At 54.6% G+C, this 25,298-nt stretch overlaps 9 protein-coding genes across 9 annotated transcripts; 5 read left to right on the top strand and 4 right to left on the bottom strand.

Moving 5' to 3' along the window:
- Nucleotides 1-785: 785 nt before the first annotated feature.
- Nucleotides 786-3,317, bottom strand: LTHEOB_12263 (Heterokaryon incompatibility protein; the record flags this gene model as incomplete). Its single annotated transcript, XM_035509111.1, has 1 exon — nt 786-3,317. The coding sequence occupies one exon, from the start codon at nt 3,315-3,317 to the stop codon at nt 786-788; it is 2,532 nt and encodes an 843-aa protein (XP_035364768.1).
- A 1,673-nt stretch (nt 3,318-4,990) lies between these two features.
- On the top strand, nt 4,991-5,479 carry LTHEOB_12262 (Heterokaryon incompatibility protein; the record flags this gene model as incomplete). The annotated part of the gene is made up of 1 exon (XM_035509110.1): nt 4,991-5,479. One exon carries the CDS (start codon nt 4,991-4,993, stop codon nt 5,477-5,479), a length of 489 nt encoding a protein of 162 aa, XP_035364767.1.
- A 161-nt stretch (nt 5,480-5,640) lies between these two features.
- LTHEOB_12261 (Pepsinogen c) lies at nt 5,641-6,915 on the bottom strand (the record flags this gene model as incomplete). The annotated part of the gene is made up of 2 exons (XM_035509109.1): nt 5,641-6,768; nt 6,823-6,915. 2 exons carry the CDS (start codon nt 6,913-6,915, stop codon nt 5,641-5,643), a joined length of 1,221 nt encoding a protein of 406 aa, XP_035364766.1.
- Nucleotides 6,916-8,834: 1,919 nt separating this feature from the next.
- On the top strand, nt 8,835-10,453 carry LTHEOB_12260 (Cytochrome p450; the record flags this gene model as incomplete). Its single annotated transcript, XM_035509108.1, has 3 exons — nt 8,835-9,143; nt 9,195-9,557; nt 9,620-10,453. 3 exons carry the CDS (start codon nt 8,835-8,837, stop codon nt 10,451-10,453), a joined length of 1,506 nt encoding a protein of 501 aa, XP_035364765.1.
- A 1,871-nt stretch (nt 10,454-12,324) lies between these two features.
- LTHEOB_12259 (Pectate lyase) lies at nt 12,325-13,141 on the top strand (the record flags this gene model as incomplete). The annotated part of the gene is made up of 2 exons (XM_035509106.1): nt 12,325-12,829; nt 12,897-13,141. 2 exons carry the CDS (start codon nt 12,325-12,327, stop codon nt 13,139-13,141), a joined length of 750 nt encoding a protein of 249 aa, XP_035364764.1.
- An 894-nt stretch (nt 13,142-14,035) lies between these two features.
- LTHEOB_12258 (uncharacterized protein) lies at nt 14,036-15,470 on the bottom strand (the record flags this gene model as incomplete). The annotated part of the gene is made up of 3 exons (XM_035509105.1): nt 14,036-14,227; nt 14,345-14,524; nt 14,598-15,470. The coding sequence occupies 3 exons, from the start codon at nt 15,468-15,470 to the stop codon at nt 14,036-14,038; spliced, it is 1,245 nt and encodes a 414-aa protein (XP_035364763.1).
- A 3,433-nt stretch (nt 15,471-18,903) lies between these two features.
- On the top strand, nt 18,904-20,132 carry LTHEOB_12257 (Formylmethionine deformylase-like protein; the record flags this gene model as incomplete). Its single annotated transcript, XM_035509104.1, has 2 exons — nt 18,904-19,254; nt 19,314-20,132. The coding sequence occupies 2 exons, from the start codon at nt 18,904-18,906 to the stop codon at nt 20,130-20,132; spliced, it is 1,170 nt and encodes a 389-aa protein (XP_035364762.1).
- Nucleotides 20,133-21,448: 1,316 nt separating this feature from the next.
- On the top strand, nt 21,449-23,007 carry LTHEOB_12256 (Formylmethionine deformylase-like protein; the record flags this gene model as incomplete). Its single annotated transcript, XM_035509103.1, has 3 exons — nt 21,449-21,472; nt 21,531-21,673; nt 21,723-23,007. The coding sequence occupies 3 exons, from the start codon at nt 21,449-21,451 to the stop codon at nt 23,005-23,007; spliced, it is 1,452 nt and encodes a 483-aa protein (XP_035364761.1).
- Nucleotides 23,008-23,119: 112 nt separating this feature from the next.
- On the bottom strand, nt 23,120-24,244 carry LTHEOB_12255 (uncharacterized protein; the record flags this gene model as incomplete). The annotated part of the gene is made up of 1 exon (XM_035509102.1): nt 23,120-24,244. The coding sequence occupies one exon, from the start codon at nt 24,242-24,244 to the stop codon at nt 23,120-23,122; it is 1,125 nt and encodes a 374-aa protein (XP_035364760.1).
- Between the last annotated feature and the right edge of the window lie 1,054 nt (nt 24,245-25,298).

Raw genomic sequence — 25,298 nt, 5'->3', positions numbered from 1 at the left:
AGCATGAGCGTTCATATCTCTCAACCGTCCATCTGTTCGAAAGGAGACCCATTTCCTTCTGATCCGAAGAAGGAGTATGTCTGTAGGTGGATCGAGCACGTATCACAATTTATGTCGGACACCTGTCGCAGCGTCGAGTTCCCCAACCATGTCCCATCTTCGAAAACTCTGTTGGAACACCTTTTGGAGATTTTTTTTGCCTCTCAGGTTGGAAAAACGTTCCCAAAACCATCTTGTAAGTGTCCACAGGAACTAATTTCTCCCAAGATATAAATACTGATTTGCAATATCTATACGAAAGCTTTTTTGAAGCTGATTGAGTCTACCTCGTGTGAAGATCAGAATGATATGACATACTTCGAGCAGGTAGCTTGCATAATGAAAGGGAGGTGTGTTTTCGTCTGTGCTGACATATATGGTATGAGGCTTGGAATTGGCCCTTCTCGTCTTCAAATTGAAGATCAAATTCTACAATATGGTACATCCGATTATTTTGTTGTAAGAAACTATGAGGGTATAAGTCGAGAATACAGCTTTGTCCGAGGGCCAGCACGTACTTATGAGTTGGTTGGCAGTTGTATCGTACGGGATTATGGGTTAGTGGATGTTGAGAGTTTTTATTAACAACGGCACGGCTATGCTCAAATAAAATGTTACGAAGACACTTTGGTGCGAGGCTGAGAGTTGCGGCGTGAAGAGATTATTTCATTCAATGAGATACACCACACAACACAAAAACCCATATCAAATTCTCCACCCCATCACCCCCTCACACCACCCACCCCTCAACAAATCCGAAAAATAACCATAAACCTCTCCAACCCCTCCCCGGGCCCCGGCAACCCCTCCACCACCTCCCCATGCATAACCCCATGCACATACGCCTCCCCCACCAACTTGACCATCCCCGGCCCGCGCCCCTGCCCCTCCTCCCCGCCTTCCCCTTCCTCCTCTCCCTCCTCCCCTTCCTCCCCCTCCTCCTCCACCGGCACCTCCCTCAACAAAAACGGCATCTCCCCACCCATCAACACCGCCGCAACATCCCCCACCGCAGCCTCGGCCGGCCCGACGCCCGTCCTCCCGCCCTCGGTCACGAAGACGCGGCGCGTCGCCAGCACCTGGCCCATCTGCGCCGCCAGCGGCGCGACGAAGCGTTCGAGGCGCGTAGCAGGCGGGGCCGCGGGGAGGAAGTCAACTGGGATGCAGCTAGTGTCTGGGTGCTCGTCGAAGATTAGGTCGAACAGCTGGCCGAAGGCGGCGGGCGCGGGGCTCTCGAAGGACTGGTCGGGCAGCATGTAGCGGTCGGCGACGAGGGTGCGCCAGAATTGGTCGGGGTTGAGGCGGCGTTTGCGCGGGTTGCGGCGGCGCGGGGTCGACGAGTCGGGGGGGTGCAGGCGGTCGGGGTCGATGTCGGGGCGCTTGGTGTGGGTGGTGGTGGTGGTGCTGCGCGAGGTGGTGATGGCGGAGAGGAGTTCGTCGTGGAGGGCGCGGATGGTGCGGCGGAGGGTGTCGAGGCCGCCGCTGGTGACGCTCTCGGGGGTGATGATGTCGGTGACGTGCGTGACGCGGTCGATGGGGATGCCGCCGGCTTCGAGGATGTCGGGTTCGGAGGATGGGCCGATGCAGGCGGAGTATGGGCCTGAGGCCTCGTAGACGAAGCTTTGCAGGAGGGTCAGGGCGCGGGTGGCGAAGAGGCCCCAGTCCGGGACCCAGGAGGGAAGGGGCGGGTCGGTTTCGCGGCTGGAGTTGGTGTTGATGGAGAGGATGTTCAGGTCTCCTGTGGACTGGATGATGTATTTTGCTGCCTCTGCGAAGATCTCAGTGATGGATTTGGAATAGTCGGGAATCAGCGCATCGCGGCATTCCTGGGATGTGAGACCGAGAAGTGCGATCACTTTATCCCTGAGATTTGTCGCTTGCGAGTTCAGGTTGTATCGTAGGAGGCGCCGTAAGTCCAGCTGGCCGTCTTCTTGAAATTTTTCGCGCGTCATGAATAGCGGGTTGAGCCGAAATGCTGCCTTCAACGCCACCGTCTCCGGAGTGAGGAAACGGGAAATCGATTCGATAGCTTTGGGAGGGAGGGAACACATCTCTTGTAGTTCCTTGCCCGTCACGACCTGCTTCCCACATTGAAAGATTGGTTCCTTCTTTGGGACGGTGTATTCCTGTAAGACCCACGCCCGTGTCCACCAGGGTCGTTGCACTAACGCAAGAAGTGCACCCCATGCTCTTTCACTATCACTTTCTGCACCTTCAGTATCACCTCGAATAGTGTCTCCGTCATCTGAAAGCTGCTCGGGATCGAAAGACTTTGAATGTTGGTCCTGCCTGAACGTATCCCTAACAGGCTGTTTGCCTTTGCTCTGGGGGAGGTCGTCGTCGTGGAAGAAATCAAAGTCACCTGGTACTGTTGCCTCCTCACACCCAGCCGTCACATCCCCCGTGATCATGTCCATTGCAGCATTGCTGTCGTCTTGGGCTGAGCCCAGCCAAACAATGACCTTTGAAGCTTCTTGATAGATTTCACGCATCATCTGCACCTGCATGCTCTTCTCTTCGTTGTCCAACTGATTGATGCACACGGCATCGATCCATAGAGTCCTCGGTCTGTCCGGAAGGCGCAAGTGTAGCAACGCACTGCATAGATTTGGCGCTATCGGAAGCAGAAGCCCGTTGAAGCTGATCAACGTCCCAGTGGATTGATCACCCCAGGTGTATGACAGTGCTTCGTAGTACTCTCCCGCTCCGAGTGCTATCTCACGTGTCTCGCAACGGATTTGGGTATCCCCTGAACCAGGCCACAGTGTGAGAATCCGGATGTTCTGGCCAGAAGTGAGCGGCGTATACTCGTACATGCGTGGACACATGTGGCTTGGAACTGTCCGAGTTTGCCTCATGGCTGCGAACATGGATACCATGGTTTCATAGAACGAGGTTGGCGACACAAAGCAAGCAACCTGATGGTCGGGAAGCTCCGGCGGCGCGCTTCCAGGCTGACAGAAGACAATTTGCCTCCGAGGTGCGTTGGGGTCAAAATAGTGTCTGTCTTCTTCTCCATCCTCCTCAGGCTGTTCTGAGGGTGCAACGTGTTGGAGGATTTCCCCGTGTTCATCGACGAATCTCGAACCATCCTTGGGCCACCATGTGATGTCTATCTCCTTTACAGAATTGTCTCCAGTAGCCTTTGCACGAAGTACCTCTTCGGGATTGTTTTGTTCAGTGAGGCGGCTGGAGGCCAGTTGAAGATCATAGTAAGTGGAGAACAACGGCACATGATTGGGAGGTGCATCCGTATCGGGATCGGTGATCGGTATCATTGAATGGCCGTAGATGTGGTCTTCTGCCTTACTCAGGCAGCGATCACAGGAATCGAGATCGACGCATTGGGTACATCTGTAGCGAATACGATATATGGTCTAACAGAGTTCAGAAAGCAGGTAAAGCTGCCATGTGCAGAGAAACGTACCTCACTACAGAAATTGCAGAAGGCGTCATGGTGATGTGTATTGGGAGAAGCTCTACTGACGTCTCCGTCTTCCCCCTGAAATGTGACGATGTCACCACCAAATTTGCACCAGCCCATTGTGGCACCACTGCGATTCTCTTTCAAGCAGAAAGACGGCTCATCAGAGGGATCGTCAGCCTGGGCTGGTGTTGCAGACAAAAGTCTGCCAGAGATTGAAAGGATGAAACTGAGCCAGGTTCCGAAAAGTAACGGAAAGTTCCACGGGTCAGAATGTCCTACGATACAGAATATGCGTCGTGTTTAAGGCTTCATCATTTCTGCCTCTGCGTGAGGTGGTGTCAACCCCGCACCACCCCTGTTCGACGCAAACCAGTTTTGGGCAAGACTACTGCTGCACGGCTTACTGCAATCGCCAGCCTTGGGACATATGGTCCAATGCTCATTGCCAGTGATCACGAGCACATGCTTAAATATCAGTCGCATCTCCAAGAGTGCCAACTCACACGTTTCGATTTAGGGAGTGCACGTTTCCAACGCCGGTTGGCCCAGAGAATCCTGGCCCGTTTATAATCGCAATAGGCGATTCGCAGGCTAGCCCTTCGCATGAATGTGTTGGCTGCAAACGTGATCCATGTGATCATTCCGCACTTGCTTTCGGCCTACCAAATTCTTTGCATTTCCAACACGTTTCGGATTCTGTGCATGCGGTGAGTCATTGGGGGCTCTTCATAACCATTCGAGATTCATTTAAACCTATTGAAAGGTCCTAAACAAAAGTACCCACAGGTCTTTACATTCTCTCAGTGGCTTGAAAATTATTCTAGATTGAACATGAGCAGTGCCTTGTCCAAATGAATTCTAGAACATGATGCGGTTATCGGATTTTAATAAAAATGTGAGTGACTAAAAAAAGAATCACTTGTAGATTGATATACAGGAAAAGTCACACAGATGTATACGAGTGCGGTAGCAGTTACCGGGACCTGAATTAGCATACTTAAATCCAACTTACAGCACGCCCAGCGATCGAGGCGCTCAGGCGCCACAAGTCAGAAGCAGAAATATTCAAGTATCATTGTGCAACATTCAAAGTTTTCTGTGAGGTTATATCAGCTACTAGACCTCGGAGGAGGATGCTAGTATCTCCGAACATGCATTATCAGCCTACTCTACCGAATCGGGAAGGTCAGCGATCCCAATCCGCAGTCTACGCCGCAGCATCAAGCAAACGTGCATACGGCCCCCAATTCGTCAGATTAAACGATACTTATCGCAGCTTTGCGCAAGTCGTCGCAATCTCGATCACGCCCAGACATCTTGTCATGACTCTCTCTCCACGACCCGCCAACCGCCACGGATTCGGCAAAATATAACTGGTCGATACGCCTGCGCCTCGGACCGACCCGAGTGGTTCCCCGCTCATGCTGGCCGCAGCTGCACAGCTAGCTGTCAGCTTACTGGGTTCCGCAGTCTTTTTTTCTTGGGAGAGCAGGCAGCGGCGCCGCCACGACTGTCATGTCCGCCATGGCCCTCGTGCATCCACGAGTAGCAGCGATCACAACGACGATAGTACCTTCGAGTCCCACCGCGTCACCCAATGCCGCCAAGTCAGCTGAAACGACGCAAAAGACGTGGGAAAACACGAGGGGCATCCCGAAGTCCACTATCGCACTCGCCGTCGGCATTGGCGCGCCGTTCCTGCTTATCGCAATGGGCTCCATCATGATCTGGGGCTACATAATTGGTCGGCGTGAGAAAAGTGGACGCGAGTTCAAGTTCCAGCGGCGGAAGACGGAGCAGTCTAGCCAGCAGGGCAATGGCCGGGTAACACTTGAGCTGGAAGGTAGGGAGGTGCAAGAGATGGACGGCTGTGTTGCGGCGGAGATCTCGGGCGAGCCACCGCCGGTGGAGATGCCGCAGGAGAGAGAACCGGTGGAGTTGCCGTTGACGGTGGGGACGGTGCCGCCGACGTCGGCGTGGGTGATGATGAAGCCGGAGACAATGAGATTTTGAAACACAAGGAAACTCTTGAAGCGAAGGCGTTTTGGTATGTTCTCAATCATTGATTGCAACGAGATGGCATCCCTTGGAGTATTTCGTCCATGGGCCACTATTCTACATATATACAGTCGTCATCATTCCTATTTACAATATCACTCGTAAACCCGTCTCATTTACTGGTACAGGTAGTCGTACTCCTTCTTCAACCTTCCAAATCCGATCTTCGGCTGATAGTCCGCAACCTTATCCGCACCGAAGTCGTGGATGGAATAGAACCTGCGCAAGAAGGCGGCACCAATCAACGCGAAGCCATTGCCATCGCTGTCGTCAACCGGCGGCATGCACTGGTCGCCAGGCCTGACGAACTCGTCACCACGAATGGTAAACGTCACATCATCCTCCTCGGCCTCCTCGCCAAGCGTGAACGACAGCGCCCACGACGCGTTCAGGTGCTGGCACTCCATGCGCTCCTCGCCAGTCATCAGCTTGGTGTTGTTCCAGCCGAGGTTGAAGTACACGGCATCGACAATGTTGGTCGGGACCGAGATCCTGCCCGCGCCGGTATCGAAGACGGCGGTGCCCGAGCCGTACATGGACCACGTCGTGTTCGCACCCACAGCATTCGAAATCAGGCCGCCAGCGCTGGTCGTCGGCAGCTTGCCGTCGTTGCGCACGTTAATCGTCGCATTCGTGCCGGTCGCCATGACGGTAACGGAGCGCAGCGGCGCGCGCCACAGCTGATACGGGTCCTCCTTGCGCAGCGGCGCGAAGACGACACCCTCCTCGTCCACATACGTCTCCTCGTGGCTGCCGCCGACCGTCAGCACGCCGTCCTGCGTGCCGTTGTCGGCCAGGTTGGTCCCGTAGTAGAGGCCGAAGCGCGGCGCGTCGAGCTGGCCGTCCCACAGCAGCGTCTCGACGAGCGACGAGGTCCCGTTTTCCGCGATGGACGAGAAGCCCAATCCGAGGAAGCCGTCGGCCGTGATGAAGCGCCAGCTGCTGGCGTTGACGGACAGGAAGGTCTGGTTCCACTCGACCGTGCCGCGCTCGTCGGAGAAGACGTCTTGCACGGCGTCGCCCGTCACGCCGTCGCCGTCGATGTACGGGATCGAGGCCGATGCGCCGAGGTCGACGGCGCTGGTGGAGGCCGAGATGTTGTAGCCGACGCGGTCGTAGCCGCTGAGGTTGGGGCACGAGGATTCGGTGCAGTCGGAGTTGACCATCCATGCTGTCGATGAGCCGGTGTCGAAGAGGAGGCGGTACGGCTTGGCGGGCGTGCCGACATTGAATTGGACCGAGGACTGTGGATGACGTCAATTGTGTGTTTTCTTGTGCCAATTGCGCGGAATACTGACATATGTGTTTTGGATGTGGACAGGCAGCTCGATGACCGATGCTGAGACTGCGGCAGCAGTGGCCAGGAGGCCGGCGCTTTGTTTTCCAATCATTGTGAACGAGTGACTGTGGAGAGACGAGAGATCTGCGTCGTGATAAACAACGGCTCTGGGCGTGGTATTTAAGGCTGAGATTGACGGTGCTATAGCTTTAAAGGGGTTTCTAAAAACAGCGGGTGGTGTGGTGAATACGAGCTCTTCGGCCGTTATGCCTACCAGATCCGGTAAAGCGCCGTCAATGCACCCTTCTAGCGTCCTCACCTTCTCGTATACCTACAGGCGAGTGGATTGTGCAAAACTACACCGCGATAGTATCATGAACAGACAGAAGCCGTTTGCCTGTCCCAGCTGCTTCTTCGAGCCCACAATCGTTCCCGGGTCGTGACGGTCTACCCCTGAAACATCACGACAGGACGTTAGCGTTCTAGAAGAGGAATCAGGCCTACTATCAGTAGTCGATACGGCTTCTCGTATATCTGCTAGTTAGTCTTGTAGACTAACGTGGGAGATGAAAGCCATCAGTCATGTCATGGTCGTTGGGCACGAGGAAAATAACAAGTCCTGTCAGACGTTTGCTTGCAGTCGCCTTGCTTGCAGTCGGCTTGCTTGCAGTCGCCTTGTTTCTCCCAGATTTAGATCCGCTACTTGATATACAAGCTAACGCTTGCTAAACTTATTGCCTGCGGTCTTGTCAGTTCAACGTAGACGTTCAATCCCATGTTCCAGAGCCTGTGAGTGCGTTAATATAAGCGTGGCGGAGATTCGGCAAGGGACTAGGTCAGCACAGACACCAGCCAGAGAGGCCTGTGGAGTCTCAACGGGAAAGTCGGCATCGTGAAGAATGCGGAGGAAGTTGCACTGCGGGAGATCACCACGGCAAAGCCTGAAGAGGTAGCTCGATGTGCAGACGGGAGGACGGGAGGGTGGTCATCAAACAGCCCACTTCATGCCGTGAGCTGACCCTGGAGACAGCCACACCGGGGCCCTCTCTTTGCCGCAATTCCAGAAGCTCCACACCTTAGATCCACGTTGTATAGTGGTGTTGCCGAAAAACGCCACCAGTTTATTGGTTGGAGTGGGGAGGGCACGTGCCTCGTGTGCCGTTGGAGCCGATTTAACTTTCCGCCCTACCCGTGGCGCTGCAAATAGGCTCCGCTTCTGCATGATTGCATCTCCGCTTTGCAATTACTCCTCTCCGCTGCATTCTTCTCCGCTGGGCTTTCCGCTCCGCCTGATCGCTCCGCTATGCATCCGAGCGTTCCGGAGACGTCAACTCATGGTGTTCCAAGCTCTTTCCTGATGCCATAGCGCCAACCACAGATACTCTATGCCATATCGCTTCATGATCTGAAATTATCCTCTGTAAGTAGCTTATGAACTGGCTGACTCTTCAAAAGGACACGGCATGGGCTTGATGCTGGCAGAAATTGGGGTATGCATCCATGTCAATGGACATTCGTTGTTCAACATCCTTATCGCTCCGAAATGAGCAGCTCTCAGTGTTAGAAGCCCTCGAATAGGATGTGGCGAAAGCCGTAGAGCCAAATGTTGGCTGATAAAGAAAAGGTGGTATCGATCGGGATCATCGTCGGGTAGGAACTCTGATGTGCAAGATTGCCGGTGACAGCGGAAGAAGATTGACAGATAAGGAACACCGTTTCTACGCAACTGCGCAGAAAAGGGAGAGTAAGAGGGCAAGGAAATCAGACTACTTACAAACTCATCTTTGGAAGCATGGAAAGAAACCGCACTCTCCCTCACCTCAAAATGAGGGGTATGTTCCGAGAGTGCCGGGAACCCCACATGGAGAACAGCACCCTCAACGCGTGCGGAATGAAGGCGGAATTAGTGCGGGGATACAACACCATCAGATGCGGGGGTGCCGAGGCCGCTTAAACTTTGTTTAAACGAAGGTTGGATCAAAACATAAAGTGGAGCAAGGCATGATTCCGTAAAGACATTTTCCGGCAATCATGCTGCTCGACCACTTGTACGACGCATTCACCATTTCGTTTGTTGTTCAGCTTTGCATCGCTGGGATAATCTTCCGCCTGTTATACAACAAGTATGCCAACGGCATCAATCATATCCCAGGACCCTTCTTGGCAAGCTTTACCGATCTGTGGAGGCTGTGGATAGTATGGAAGAGGAGGGCGGAGGTGGTGCACATCCGACTTCATGCACAATATGGCAGCCTCGTGCGAATTGGGCCGAATACTGTAATCGTCTCGGACAGCCAGGCAGCGAAGCAAATCTATGCGCTGAACGCCGGTTTCGTCAAGGTATGCACCTACTCACCAAATGATCAGCTACATGCACTTACCCTACGCCAGTCGGACTTTTATCCCGTCCAGCAAACCATCGCCAAAGGGCGGCCCCTGTTGACCATGTTTAGCTCGACGGACGAGGCCTTCCACGCAAAGCTCCGCCGCGCCGTGTCCAATGCCTACGCCATGAGCTCAATCGTACAGTACGAGCCGCTAGTAGACTCGACGGCGAAAGCGTTCTTGTCCGAGCTGACCAGACGCTACGCCAACCGCGATGAGGCGTGCGACTTTGGCACATGGCTGCAGTACTATGCGTTCGATGTTATTGGCGAGCTGACTTATTCGAAGCGGCTGGGTTTCGTCGACCGCGGCGAAGATGTCGACGGCATCATCCACGATCTCGAGTGGCTGTTGAACTACGTTTCCGTGGTAAGTCGAACATCCTTACCTTTACGCATGTCAATAAGAGCTGAACGATGAACTCTCCCCAGGTCGGCCAGATGCCCATCCTCGACCGCCTCTTCCTGAAGAACCCCTACCGTTTATGGAAGAGCAAGCACGGCTACTCCAACTCCAACACGCCCGTCGTCGAGTTCGCCAAGAGGCGCATAGCCGAAAGCAACAACGAAAAGGACGGCACCAAGGCTGATGGTGAAGCACCACGACAGCGGGACTTCCTGTCGCGGTTCCGCGAAGCACACCGCAAGAACCCGGACTTCATAAGCGAGGAGCGTGTACTCGCGTTGACCGTGGCCAACATGTTTGCGGGGTCAGACTCGACAGCCATCTCACTACGTGCTGTCTTCTACCACCTGCTACGCAAACCGGCGGCGCTGGAGAAGCTAGTTGCCGAACTTGAAGAGATGGAAGGGAAAAAGAAGAATGAGGAAGACACCTCCAGCGGCAGCGGCGGGGACGAGGAGTCTCTGGTGCTGCCACGATGGAGCGACGTGCGTGACCTGCCGTACCTGGGTGCCGTCATCAACGAGGCGCTGCGCGTGCACCCAGCCGCCGGCCTTCCATTGGAGCGAATCGTGCCGCAGGGGGGTGTCACCGTCTGTGGTGCATTCCTCCCTGCAGGCACCATCGTGGGCTGCAATGCGTGGGCTCTACACCGTGACGAGGCCGTGTTCGGAGACGACGTCGGTGCGTTCCGGCCGGAGCGGTGGCTCGAGGGGTCCGAAGCACGGCGGGCGGAGATGAAGAACTGTCTATTTGCTTTTGGGGCCGGCGCCAGGACGTGCGTCGGCAAAAATATCAGCTTGCTCGAGATGTACAAGCTGGTCCCCGCTGTGCTGCTGAACTTCGAGGTATGTTACTCATAATTCTGTTAGTGTGTGCAGGATTAGGCTAATGAGGTTGGGCAGCTTGAGCTTGTGCAGCCGGAAAAGGAGTGGACAATTCATAATGCGTGGTTCGTCAAACAGAGTGATTTTTTCGTACGGCTTCGACGGAGGATTCGGTGAAGGACAAACAAACACTGTGTTGTCATATTTAGTAACTGTTTCGATTGGTGGCCTCGAGACTCACCTCTCTTGCATGATGCAGGAGGTGCCAAACGTGCAGGCCACCGGCGGGCCGCAGTTTCCAGTGGCCTTGTTGATGCAGGCTGTGCCGTCGGATTTGATTATTCCTACAAGTTCACGTCTGAGATTCTCCGTGATGCACACACTCCCTGCTCTATCCGAGAATATGCGGTGACAACTGTTAAAGGGGCGAGATAGGCTCATGTGCATGTCCAGGGATACCGCTAGTGGATCTCACGAGAGAAACAGTTGTGTTCGATCCCGCTTGGTCAGCCACAGTGGAGTCCTCCCTGACGCCAGAGGCGCTTCGGTTAATCCCTACCATGCCTAATCTGGCCATCCACGATCCGCATCTGGACCTCAGCCTCCTTCCGAACCGCCCGCACAATTGCCGATGCGCCCCCACGGGACGGATTCCGTTTCTTATACCCGGCGGAAACACCAGACTCGGCGCTTGCCCAGTCACTCTACCAAGAAACGCCTCCTGCCCGAAACACTTAGTCGACAGATAAGAGTTGTTCTTCCGGTTGCGAATAGATTTTTCCCAAGGCTTGAATGTAACAAGCACGCAGTGGCGTACCGCGAGACACGGGAGGCCGCCGGAATCTCTTCGCCACGCTGTATATGCCCAAGTGACGCACAGATGGTCAGGCATCCCATATGCTGCCCATGGTTTCATGCGCCTTCTATTCACGAGTGTGTATACACGGCTTAAGCGAGTGAAGGCCGAAAAAGTGGAATGTCAGGGGAAGTTCCGCCCGCCGCAGCACCACCATGTTTGTCTCCCGGCCGGTGATCGATGTTGGGATTGCGGCTCACCACCGATGAACACGCTCGAGCCGCCGACGCGCTAGGCGAGGCCCTTCGGAAACACTGGCTGAGACTGATGGACGGATGAACATCGTTGTAGCACGCAAGTAGGATGCGATCGTCCGCCGAGCGGACGGTAAGTGGAATGTCGGACCGAAGAACAGAGGCTTGGCTAACAGTGCACGTTTCAAACAGCCAGGCCCGCCGCCAACCGCCAAGAAAGCCAAGTCCTGTTTGCTGCATTCTTAGCGGACTGCCAAGAACAATCAGACATGGAGCGCTGCTCCCTGCCAATTTGACGGGGCTCGGTGTCCCACCAACCCCGGTCCTGAACGGGGTGAGACAGTTGCGGCGCCTGTCAATTGCCGCTCTCGTGGCCTGACGCTGGGATCTGGTTAAGGTTGTTTGTACGCTTCAACAGATCCAGGACGCCTGAGAGGATTGGCACACTTGGCCGCGTCAACACCATCGCTGAAAGTCTGAAGGTTTCTTTGATGTCGATTTGAAGCATGCAGGCTGTAGAATTGTAGGGCTGCTAAATGACTCGTTTTTCGAAGTGACCGTTTGCAACATCACCAGTGAGCCCCATGGCTCCATATTGCATCCGAAGTTGTACACGAGTTTCAAACCACGAGACCCCACATCCCCCCTTCCAGATTGTTCTCGGACGGCAGAGCCCAGACTCCCGCCGGCCGAAGTGAGGCTTCAACATAGATATATAAATCTCAGCTCAACCGCTGCAGAATGTTTTTTCTCCAGCATCAAGTCTCTCACTTCCTTCCTCACATCCATTCTTTCAAAAACAATCTTCGGATAGATCTGTGATCATCCCCACTACCTTCGTTCCAACAACATACAAAATGCAGTCCAAGATCGTCCTCGGCCTTTCCCTCCTCGCCGCCACCGGCATGGCGGCCCCCTCCAACTCCATCCACAAGCGTGCCGACTTCCCCATCCCCTCCTCCAAGGGTTCCGTCTCCTACGATGAGGCCAAGTCCATCTCCGGCACCTTCGACGGTGGTCTCAAGACCTACGACCGTGGTGTTTCCTGCACTGGCCAGAAGGAGGGTGGCAACAAGGACGCCGTCTTCCTCCTCGAGGATGGCGCCACCCTGAAGAACGTCATCATCGGCAAGAACCAGATCGAGGGTATCCACTGCCTGGGCAGCTGCAACCTCGAGAACGTCTGGTGGGAGGCCGTCTGCGAGGACGCCCTCACCTTCAAGGGTGACGGTGACGCCACCGTCACTGGCGGCGGTGCCACCGGTGCCGACGACAAGGTCCTCCAGCACAACGGCAAGGGCTCCATCACCGTTGACGGCTTCACCGTCGTCGACTTCGGCAAGCTCTACCGTTCTTGCGGCAGTAAGTTACCCCTCATCTCCCCTCTCGCTTATTTCTCCCGCAAGTGGCTCACATCTCATCTCCGCAGACTGCAAGCAGAACGGCGATGCCCGCAAGATCACCCTCACCAACGTCAAGGCCTACAGCGGCAAGTCCCTTGTCGGCATCAACTCCAACTACGGCGATGTTGCCACCATCACCGACACCTGCGCCACCTCGGTCAAGGACATCTGCGTCGAGTACGAGGGTACCAACGACAACGACAAGGAGCCCGAGAAGATCTCTTCCGGCCCCTCGGACGCCTGCGTCTACTCCGACCTCCCCTCTTGCTAAGCGTCTCGCCCCTCGGGAGCTTAGTTCGGAGTCGCCTCTGGCTGACGCCCTTTCGCGGTACATAATCTTGCTTGCTTCTTGTATGTACATTTTTAGAAACACAAAAATCATGTAAATAAACACAACCTCGTGAGGTTGGAATACAATAGAGGCTTGCCTCCACCCCAAACTTTCTTCCACAATTCATGCGCACTGGTGAAGTGAGATATGCGGGCGATCGGATCGGGCGCGCCTAGACCGCATCCCCAAGACTTGAAATCGTGTGGGTCCAGTGGAGACTGAGAGTTATCTACTCTTCAACACATTCACCGCTCTGCAAAGCAAACAGCTCCTCTACCATCTATAAAACAAGATAGAGGATAAGAGCATAAACAGATGCATTTCGCACGTGCATTTTTCCCCTTGTGAGTTGCTTTTGTTAGAAGACAGGTCGAACCGATCAAAGTCACCGAGCCAACATGCGCCACCTCGGCGACTTCTTGGCATACTCCTGAGCTCCGCTTCACTGCATCGCCCCGCGTCAGATCGCCCAATTCAGAAAGTATCAACATGGGGTGCAAAAGTGCTCTTCGGCTACACAGTCGATTTCCCTCCTTTTTCAAGTACTCAAATTTCCAGTTGTCATGCCGTGGACTGGACCCCTCAATCACCTCTACAACACACTTCAGCCAAGCACGTTTAATAGGTTAGAACAGTAGGAGATCATCACCCATTAACAATAGTGCATCTACAATAGACCTGGGGTCGAAGAAATCCGTGCTCAATAAACTATGGCATTAAAGGACGCAAAAATAGAAATTTCCCTGAAACACCTTGCTTTCCGAGAACCCCTCCTCCTAACCCATAATTAATGTAGCGATCGAACATCTAACCTGATGGAAATAATTCCATATCTCAAGACAGCAGTCCTCCAAAATACCAGTTTCCACTTGGGTTTCCCTTTCCGTTGGAGATGTAGAAGATAATATCATCCTCAGCGTCAGTGGTGAAGAACTCGTTGGTCCCGGGTCCCGTCCCGTTTCCGAGCATGCAGTCACCCGTGCCGTCGTAGAAAGCAGACGTGGTGCAGTTGGACGTGATTTGACACTTGAAAATCAGGGCGTTAGCGTCGTAGTATTTCTCTTAGATGGAAAAAGATTTCTCCAAGACAGAAGAATACAAGAAATATAGGCGAAGCGAAGAAATTACAGCAAGATTACTTACCAACTCGCAGCAGTCCGTCGGATTATCCGCGACCGTAAGCACGAGCAAATCCTGCGCACCGGCCGCGATCGGGTTGCCGTTCACGCGGCTGATGGTGTTGTTGGCGGCGCAGGCAGCGAACACGGTGGCGACAGGCGCATTGGCAGTGAAGGTATTGGTGAGGGTGGAGAAAGTGGTAGACTAACTTTTGTTAGTAATTCATGGCACAAAACGATGCAGGGAGAGAGAATTTAGCTTTTAGCAAAAAACATACCACTGAGATGGTCGTGGATGATACCACAGTCGTGACAGCCGATGTAAACGTCAAGAGGGCATTGACTCGCTGTGAGCCAATAGTCGTCGTCGTTGTTACAGCAGATGTCGCGGTTGACGTAGTTGTTGATGCCTGCGCTGTGATGGTTGACGTGATGGTGCCTTGCTTGGGGTACACGCGGACAGTGTCGATGCGCACCGTCTGCGTGCAGTTGACAGACACGGGAAAGAGAGGCGGGTAAAGGCTAATGCCGGTCTCAAGGGGTGACTGCGCTTCCAGGTGCTTGAACAAACATCTGTTGTTGCTGCCGCGACTAGCTTCAGGGGCTTCGAGCATCATCCTGTCAAAGACGTTGCGCGCGTTTAGCGCTCCCCATCTCTTCTTCTGCTTCTGCTTCTTCCGGCTGGGGACATGTCCCCACGATGCGAGGTCGACTGATACCGGAGTGAAGCCTGCTTGCGTCGGGATCGTCGTCGTGGGGGTGTTGGTGATGGTTGAGTTGACTGATACAACGCTGGTAAATGTGGAGATGGAAGAGATGATTGACGAGATGGTGAATGTCGTAGTGACAGTTGTAATTCCCGATGTCAAGGCCTCAGTGGGTGCGGTGAAGCGCACGGTATTAGTTGACACTGACGTTGTTGTCTCGGTGCTAATGGCTGGAGTCACAGTCACTACAGGCGTGATGATTCCCCGTGCGAATCCATTGCCGGTAGCTGTTCTAACGGTTACCGAGGTTGGCACACTTGTGATGTTGACTGGGCCCCGTTCATAGGCTGTGAAGCAATTTTCGATTGTGTAGGTTGTCATCGTGATTTGGCCAGCCGCGAGACTCGCGACGGCAAGCAAGGTGGCAACTGCTGGGAGCATCATGGTGAGAGATATGGCCGTGGAGCAATTCCGGGCGATGCTAGTGAAGTTATTGTGGTATCGATGCAGGTAGTTCTTATATCTCTTGCACCGATGCACCTACTGCGTTCTTGCTCATGCATCAGGAAATGAACAGCAACTTGTGTGATCAGATGAGTTTGAAGCTATTGGGTACTTGGAGTCTGTTTTCTCGGCAGCAAGAATTCCATCCCTTTTAGGAATCGTGGCGTTGCGAAAAGAGCAAAATCAACATTCGAAGAATGCCACCGGGCCGCTTCCGACCGTTTTTGGCAGAGCGCGCCTTTCTTCAAGATCGGATGGCCCGATTACCTCTTTGCTACCGGGTCTAGACGCGCCTACAGCGATCGGTTTCACATTGGTATGCCCACCTTTTAGGTGTATGCTTAAGATTAGTGAGTTTTTTGGTTACTTAATAGAGTAGTACAGACAAAAGAATGCTAGCCATATCGTTAGTGTGCGGCATGATCTGAACGCGGTACTCTAAAATCTACGTCATGGAAATTCATTTGCCCATTTCGTTGTAGGGCTCAGACGCAGTTTGCTGATCGCATTTCGGATGGAGACATAGGGAACAACGCGAAACATCTCCATCCTGCTCATTTTTTTCCATGCCACCGTTTTCGGTATTTGACAATCCGATGCTTTGGAGCCACTGCAGCCCTTGATTGCCAAACGTAGTCGTTTTGTGTTTCGTTTAGTTTGTAACGCATCATATGAGGGCCCTATGAGGGCTCCTGGACTAATTTATAAGGAGGTTATTGTCTGATCAAATTGAAGTAACATGAAAACCCGCGAGACTGCACCAGACCTGAGGGACGGAAAATGTGGAAGTAGATATCATCCACTCACCATTCTATGACGTGATGGGGTATAAGGTATTGGTCCGGGTGTATCGGGCAAAAAGTATCATGCACGGCCGGCATGATCGTCTTGGGTCTTGGCCTCCAAACACATGCCCAGAGCACCATCAGATGTGAAGCATGAGCAATATGAGACTGCTTAAGATGTCAATCACAATTCAATGGACCATTTTGTTCAGAGATAATTTCACACATCTCCGTCGAAACAACGTTCGAGATGTGGCACATGATGGCTACCTGCTGAGTTTAAGGTGATGATCGACAGGAACCCGCGGGCCATCCGGAAGGCCGCGGCACCCGAGGTGCGAAACAAGAACTTCCTCCCCGAAACAGTTAGGAAGGACGCGTAGCAGTGGCGCAGTACAAAGAGACGGGAGATGGTGAAGTGACCAATAGGGATGCGTTGCCTATGCTCAGCCGAGCGTGCCGAGTGCCGCCGTCGCGTCGCGATTGGGCCTGCGCCTCCGCCATAGCACCCCAGAATACGAAGGTTCACACGTTTCGGACTCGGAAACCGTCTGGTCCCGCGTATTCACCTTCACATGGTATCAGAAGTAAGCTTTTCCAAGATGCCTGCGGCACCTCAAGTCGGTCCAGATTCAAGAAGCTGTGGCCCCTGAACCACATGATATAGAAGAAGAGCAATTCCCAGCCTGAAGATGAAAACTCATCACCAAACTTGATGCCTGAGGCCCTGACATCCTGACCAAATTGATCGACCATTCTTTCCGGACTGATACACATCATCACCTCATATAAGCCGAACATCAACCATGGCTACATTGTGGGAAGTGCTCCTGGCTTTTCTCATTCTGATCCTCGTCATGGGTGCCGGTCTGTGGATTTGGAAGGGTTGCGTAATGGCACGCCGAGAAAAGGTCGGCCAAAGCAACGTGTAAGATACTCAAGGTTGTTCCAAGACAGATTCCGAAGGCGTAAGATCATCTCTCCAAAATCCGTTTAAACCTGGGGATATTGACACTTGATGCGAATAGGAAAATGTACAACCAGAACGCTTCCTTCCTCTTACTTCCAACAATCGCTTACCGGATGGGCCGAAGATCAGCCAAAGTGCTATGCTGCGGCAATCGTATCGAACCGGCTCGAGACGTCTTTATGAATTTTGCTTTACATTCGACACATGTATTCACCGATGGCCATATTTATACCTTCTTTCCACATGGCAGGCTTGCTGGACGAGCCAATTATGCGGAGCTACTTTCGGATCCAAAGTTTTAAGAAGCGGGAAGCTCGCAAAGATGTGGGATGTACGCAGCTGTGTCCGTATCGCTACCACATAAAGGATCGGCTGGTGGTCACCATCGTCTTCATCCTCCGGTTCCACGACTGCGCCTGATACAGGGCTCTTCTTATTCTCTTTCCTTTTCGCCCCATATCCGACAAACCCAAAGACAAGGCGGATACAAGCACACGGGAGACTGATACGGGGGAAGATAGAGCGTGAGGTGCCATTGCGAGGCTGGCCCACTGGCTGTCTTGGGTGTACGGAAGCTGCTCGGGAAAATGCGGGAGAGACTGGAGTGCAGTTATGACGTTCTCTGACTCGGGGGAATCAGGGGACCCTCGCATTTCACCAGAGGATTAGTGGCACTGTAATTGGTGCTGAGTCGGGCTTCTGGTCGAGTTTATTGGTTTTTGAATTATCATCTAGAGAAGTGAGCATGTATGTACTTGTGGTGCTGTGTTTGGCTAAACACAAGTGCGCTACAAATTGAACTAAGATACCCCACTACTGACGAGCGTCCTGACCTACGTCATTCCGAACTCTTCAACGGTCTTTGCTCCTCTCCAGCATATAGTATCTCCAGGCGTAACTCCCCGATAAACGAGCGCGCGACAAGGTAAGGTGCGGTGACAGCGATCGGTGGCCCAGCCAAGACACCAGAGACGCAGATCGTGGCCGGAGCCCTGGCAGTCCCCAGATATTTCACCGGAGGGAGCTTATAAAAGACGTCCGGTGATTGATGGACTGCTTGCGAGTATCTGGGTCTTGGGGGTTCCGTCGAACGCGTCGTTGCGGACCAGGTGCACACTCCGTCGTTGGTGCTAGTGATAGTCGCACGGAAATATAGGAGAGCTGGTGTGATCAGAGATGGGCGACGGCGCGGTAGAACGAGCGTTGGCGAGGATGACGATACATAGGTACACCGGAGAGTTGAACTCTCAGGCACTTGCGACCGAGCGGGCCATCGGGCCCGGCGCCAACGGACGACGGATTAACAGCGAGCCGGAAACATGGTCCGTGCGTCTCGTCGTCCCCGCCAGTTCCGTCGCACACTTCTTGTCATTCGTTCGTCCATCAACGTGTGAGATGATGCCTCACCATCTCATGTTCTCGCCACGCGGCCACCTCCGTCGCTTAAGGTTGGCCATGGAGGGTGATGCCTTAAACCAGGCCGAGTTGGGCGGTGTTGCCTGATTGCGGCCTGCGCTAGCCGATAATGGCAGCGCCACGATCTGCACAGGCCTACCGCATTTTGATACATAATGGACCAGCTGATGCCGCGTCAGTATCGCGTTCAGACACCACCAACATGTCCTTCACTACTACCGCTACCTCTTTGTTTAGTCCTGCTCCCTTGAGAGGCCTGGCCGGCATGCTCCATGGATGGATCCCTCAGGACAACAGCGCTATGGCCCCTCGTCACCCTCAAGCCCCATCCAGCATTTCTCAAACGCCAATTTCCAGAAAACGGAAGAGAGATGCACCCTCTGCACAACAGGGAACGCCTTCCCAGCCTACCAAAGCCAGTTCTGTTGAATCAAGACAGTATGGCATGCGGAAGAGGGCCGCCAAATCTTACGCCGAAATCGACTCAGACGATGAGCTCATCAACGAGTCTGACTCCGGTTCCGACTCCGAATATGACACTGCTCCCCGGAAGGTATGAGCTCTGACGTCAATTTCCCCCGTCCACCCTCCTCGTACTCATCCCCATTCTAGAAGCCCAAGAAAGCAAAGAAGACCAAGCCCCTCCCCAAACACCTCATCTTCCCCTTCCTGCGCCTGCCGCGCGAGCTGCGCGACATCATCTACACGTACGCCCTGACGGACCCCATCGGCGGCGTCTACGTCGAAGAGCGCACCCACCGCTACCGGCGCGGCCCCGCCCGCATCCCCGCCGGCCCGCAAAACTACCTGGCCAACTACAGCCACTGGACCGCCAACAGCGCCGAACAAGCGATGCCGCCGTGGCCGCAGGTCGAGGGCTACGGCCTGCCCGACCCGGACGCCCAGCCGCACACGGCAAACCTGACACCGGCCTTGCTCGCCGTCTGCCGCCAGATCCGCGACGAGGCCACGCCCGTCCTCTACGCGCAGCCGCTGCTGTTCGAGGACGCGGCCGCCCTGCACGCCTTTCTGGCGCCGCTGTCGCCGGCGACGCGCGGCGAGCTGCGCGAGATCACGATTTTGGGGTGCAGGGGCAGTTGGCGCCGCAGCATGCGTGCCGCCTTCGACGTCGCCGCCCTGACGCTGCTGGCGGAGGGCGCGGTCGAGAATTTGAAGGTTCTGCGGTTCCATGATGAGATGTGGCGCGAGAATGATTGCGCGAAGATGCCGGCGCGTCGGTTTTATCGCCGCGCGTTTCGCTGGCTGGAGGCGGCTGCGAGGGCGAGGGGCGTCGATGAGGCGGTCGGCGTGGTGCAGTTCATTGGCGGTTGTAACGAGGTCTCGACGAGGGATGATCACAATGAGTGGATTGATGCGTTTTGGGTGGAGTTGAGGAAGCTGGTGGTGAAGGGGTTGCGGCATCGGAGGTAGGGGAATTATGGGGTTGGTTTGTGGTTAATTTTTGTCCTGTATTGAGATCAGGCGCTGGGGTCTCTGATGATGCATCGCGTTGGAGTCTGGAGTATATTCGAGCGTATGCTAACAGCTTTCTCTGTTCATCATGTTGATTTTCACGTCATGAGAGCAAAATGTTATTACTGAATTTTGGTACGCGTCCAGGTGATTGCCTTGCCTCAAGACGGAAAAATAGAAGAAGAACCCGAGAATCGCCCGTTGATCACGAGTAGGTCGTTACACCGCATTTCGGGTTGCTGGAGGCTCTATGTTAGCTCTTTTAGAGCATGACGGTTAGCACGGACCCTGAATGAGACCAGGCGGTGGTTTGTTATGGCATTTTCGAGCGAATTTTCACCCGGCAGCATATGGCCTTAGCCGAGAATCTCCTTACAGGGCAGCACAGTTCTTATTCAGGAAGCTGTCACAAAGCCTGCATATATATGCTTCAAGAAAATTGTTCTGTGCGACATCGTTGAGTCTCGTCAGTGGAAGATGGCGTTAACGCCAAGGATTGGGGGCTGAAGTGCCATTGGTCGACTACCATTAAGCTTACGCCCCTTCAAGGCTGTGCATCGGCTAGTCGGACAATGCTTGATTATAATTGGAGCTCCTTCCCGTCCGGGAGCACCATGTTCTATTTCAAGCCTCTCAGCCTTGTATCGGCTCCGCTTGCGGGGAGAGCCAACAACAACACGACTGCGCTATACCGCTCGTTGACTGGAGGATCGCTGGCCAGTCGATTTTGCTCCACTTGATATCGATGGCATGCCTGGTACCCGTAAGAATAGGCAACAGATGGCTTGGCCCGGTGGATCCCATGTTCTGAGCGTAAGCGGGCGGTATATTGCTTCGTGCCGCCCCGCTTAGCCGTTGCGACAAAGTAATCCCATTTCCCCCGGTCGTTCCAAATTATCCGACAGCAACATGGCATCGTTGCATCCAAGTCGCAACCATGAACTTCAAAGACTGAACCTTGATAGCCCGGCTCCGGAGATTAGTAGATCAAGTAGTCCAGCGTCTGCATGGTTCCCCAGAAGCCATGAACCCTCGCCCTTCCAAGGAAGCACAAACACTCTCAACCCGGCAACAAAATCTCACTTTATTGAAGATACAACACAACTGCAGCCGACGGATACCCGTGCGCCGAGGACAACATCATGGGGGATTTACTGGAGATCACCGGCGCTTATGACCTTCTTCCTCGTCGCTGGTATTGCTTTCGCTTTAGGGCACCACTTCCATTACCAATCCCTAGACGGCACCGAAGTATCGTCGGAAACGAAACAGCAATGGGCTATCAGGATAGGAACTGGGTTTGCTTTTCTCTGCAAGGCATCTCTTGTGGGTTCGGTTGGAGTAGCATATACGCAGCGGCTGTGGGTGACGGTGAAGAAGAGATATCTGAGCCTTCAGAATCTGGACGATGCCTTCTCTCTCACAACGGATCCCTTCTCCTTCTTCAGCGGGGTGCTTATCAGCGCTAAGCTCCTGTGCCTACTCGCTGCGTGCATGTGGTGAGTCTGCCAAATGGCATCATTTTGAAAAATTGTTAATCAGTACCAGGTGCATTCCCATTGTCGCCACTATAACGCCCGCAACACTGACAGTCCGTTCGGGTCTTTCCAACGGCACTTCTCTGGCTAATGTTCCTCTTCCCGCGTACGGAAATGAATTAACGGGTATCACATGGGTCAACTTCGAAGGCGTGGGAAGAGTCGAGTCAACGTCGGCCGCCGTCGATCGTCTCATAGCTGCGACATCCTCATCCATCTCGGTGCTACCCTTCACTCCCCCGCATCCGAACGCGTCCTATTCACTGGACTTCTACGCACCCGCGATCAAATGCGAGACGCTTTCCGCCGCGGCCGCAAACAACACCATCAAGCTGGACGACCCGAGCAAACTCCGGAAGGCTTGGAACGAGTCTATGAGCAATGGCGCACTGAATCCCCTGTTCGAACAGCTGTATATTGGCAACACAATGACGGTTCTCGACGAATACTATATAGCCAACCATTTCTTCATCCAAACGGGCGGCCCGAGCGGGAGCAACTACTCGTGCCACGCGTGGAACGCATCATACACGGTCGACTTCCTCAGCGTCGACGGCACCCTCTCGTCGACCATCACGAACCTCGAGCACGTCACGCCGCTGAACATCAACGGCAGCGAAGTCGCCTCGGACTACGCGCCGGGCCAGATCGCGTACTGGGCGCTGATCTCGGCTCTCTCGGACGTCATCGTCACCAAGGTCTATTTCGGCTCGACCAACTCGCTGATCGGCGCCGACACGGACATCTTCAAGTCGGGCATCCCGGCGTGCCCGGAGATCCGCAACAACAAGGGCAGCGGCAGCAACGGCTTCGGGGACATCCTGTCGCCGTGGATGTGCCGCAACGGCTCGGTGCCGCGCGCCATCGAGGACCTCTCGCACAATGTTAGCCTCAGTCTCATGAGCTCGGCGCTCTTCTCGAATAAGACTGAGGTTGAGGTCACCGTCACGTCGCCGCAGAACTATTACTCGTACAACTGGCGCAATCTGCTGTACGCGTACCTGGCGGCGGCCATCGTGGCGCTGGCCTGTGTTGCTGTCGGCGCCCATGCCTATGTGGTGAACGGATATAGCGCCAGTTCGTCGTTTTCCAGCATCATGTTCACGACCCGCAATGCCGATCTGGATAAGTTGTCTGTCGGTCAGTGTCTGGGCAAGCAGCCGATGCCAAAGGATGTGAAGAGCACCATGTTACGGTACGGCGTACTGCGGTCTTCTGAAGGCCAGACTCCGCATGCAACTTTTGGATTTCGTGACACAGTCGTACCCTTGAAGAAGGGGGATTCGTGTTCGTAAAAAGTCTAATGTATTGTCGAAGAACGTAGTAATAGTATTTCCGCCTTGAATCAAACGATAATTCCCTCTTTTCTCAGAACGTGATCCAGATGAGACACCACACCCCCTCCCATCACGACAACGCCAACTTCCACCCCAAAGCCTCAATCGCCCGCTTCCACGCCGCCGCCCTCACCCCCCTCCCACCCCCACCCTCACCACCACTCCCCCTCCTCCTACACCCCACACTCAAATCCCTCTCCTTCCACACCGTCTCCACCGCCGCCCGCACCACCGGCACGTTGCTGACTGGCCACGTCTCCTCCAACGTCGCGAAGACGTCCATCACGACCGCGCGCTCCGAGTAATAGTAGCCGCCTTCTCCTTTACCACTGCCAACACCTCCTCCTTCACCAACGCTACCACCACCACCACCACCACCGACGGTAGCGGCAGCAGCAGCAGAAGCGAAAGCGTCTTCCTCGGCGAAACACCCGGCCACGAACAGCGGCCACACGGGGAACAGCACGCGCGGCATGCCGCGCCGCACGATGCGGGTGGTGTAGAGGGTGAAGAAGCGGCGCAGGTCGGCGCGGAGCTGGGTGGTGCGTGCGGAGGCGGAGGAAGAAGAGGACAGGGAGGACGATGAAGAGGAGGAGGGGGACGAAGACGAAGAGGAAGAGCGGAAGGGGTCGGGGTAGTCGAAGCCGGCGACGTGGCGGAGGTAGATGAGGGCGGCGAGGCGGAAGGATTCGGCGCAGCTGTGGACGTAATCGGCGTCGGCGTCGTTGTCATTGTAGGTTGATGATGATGGTTGTTGCAAGGAGTTGAGGCGGGCGAGGAGGCCGGCGGCGCGGTGGGTGATTGTGGGGTCGGCGACGTGGGAAGGCTTTGGTTGATCAGTGCAGCTCCACTTCAAGCTGGCCAGATCGGCCGTCTGGGCGATAATGTCGAGCACCTCGAGTGAGCAGCCGATGTGCGGGTCGATGGCAGCGACGGTGGCCACGGCGTCGATGTGGAGCGGATGGGTCGTGGGGAGGGGATTGGCCAGACGGCCCACCGCTGATGACTCTTCCCCTTGCTGATCGGCCGTGGTAGTGTTTAGGAAAATACTCCGTGGCCGGAGGTATCTGGTAGCAAAGTCGGCGACGTGCGTGTCTATCATGTGCGTGTAGGACTCGAGGATGGCCGCGGCGCCGCGTGCGTGTGTGATCCACGACGAGCGGCTGCCATCGGCGATCTCTAAGGAGCAGAGCATGATGCATGCGAGAATGCAGCTCTCGAGGCTTTCGGCCCGGCCAAGCCGAGAACGAAGCTGTTTGATAGCATCGCTCTTGTACTGGAGAGCCCAGGAATTATGCCGGTCGTTGGCGGCTATCGCCAAGACAGCCGACAGTAACGGTCCTTCGGTCTGACAAAGAGGCAGAATTAGAGATCTGTAGTTGTTTTGTGCACCATCTTGAAACACCCTAGCCTTGCATATTACGTGGCTGTCTGGGAGATATCAGTCGGAAGTCATGGTTCCTATCATCCGACGCCCACGTACAATAATCAAGAAGCTGGTTTTCTTCGGGCCTTAAGAAAGGGAATAGTTTGAGTAGGCGGAGAAAAGGTTCGGGTACGAGTTGGTTCTCCCAGGACTGGCGAGCATTGGAAGTGGACTGCAGTACGCCGAGCGGGCTGTGAGAACGGCGGCTTGTTTCCGAAGAGACGTAATCCGGGCAAAGCGCAGAGACGTCGCCCACGGTGAAATTGACGTAATAATACACTGTCGTTCTAGACTTGCGAGGTGGAATATGGTCTGCATCTGTCGTGCTCCCGCTCCTGTCAGTATTGCATCGGTTAGATACGGAGGCACTGGCTTCACGCACTGCACATGACCTGGAACTTGAAGCGTCCGCCGAAAGGCTTCTGATGCGGGTAGATGCACTCGACGCGTTTTCGCCGGCATCGGAAACACTTGGGCTGCTCTTCTGATTAGGTTGAGCGGGTGACACCAATCAAAAGGCAGAGATGACGGGACGCTGCTCACCCCCGCATCGCTTTTTGCTTCCTTTTGCGGGAAATGTTAGCGCTGGCGGCTAGAGGCGGGAGTTCAGTCCTACTCTTGCATGATTCGCATCCCTTCCGACTCCGTCCCCCTCGCTGGAGTGATGCAGTGGCCATGGCTGGGTTCATGTCCGATGAGGACGTAGAGAGTGAAGTAAGGTTAGTGCTTGCGCAGAAGGGTGGGGTTGCAGTGGCCTAAAATTTAGCGGGAAACCGGGGCCGAACTGTGGAGCCGTGGCGCCTACCCCGCCTGATTTGCTATT

The sequence above is a fragment of the Lasiodiplodia theobromae genome (assembly GCF_012971845.1).
Source record: "Lasiodiplodia theobromae strain AM2As chromosome Unknown scaffold_60, whole genome shotgun sequence".
NCBI classification, from domain to species: domain Eukaryota; kingdom Fungi; phylum Ascomycota; class Dothideomycetes; order Botryosphaeriales; family Botryosphaeriaceae; genus Lasiodiplodia; species Lasiodiplodia theobromae.
This window is presented reverse-complemented; position numbering and strand designations above follow the sequence as displayed.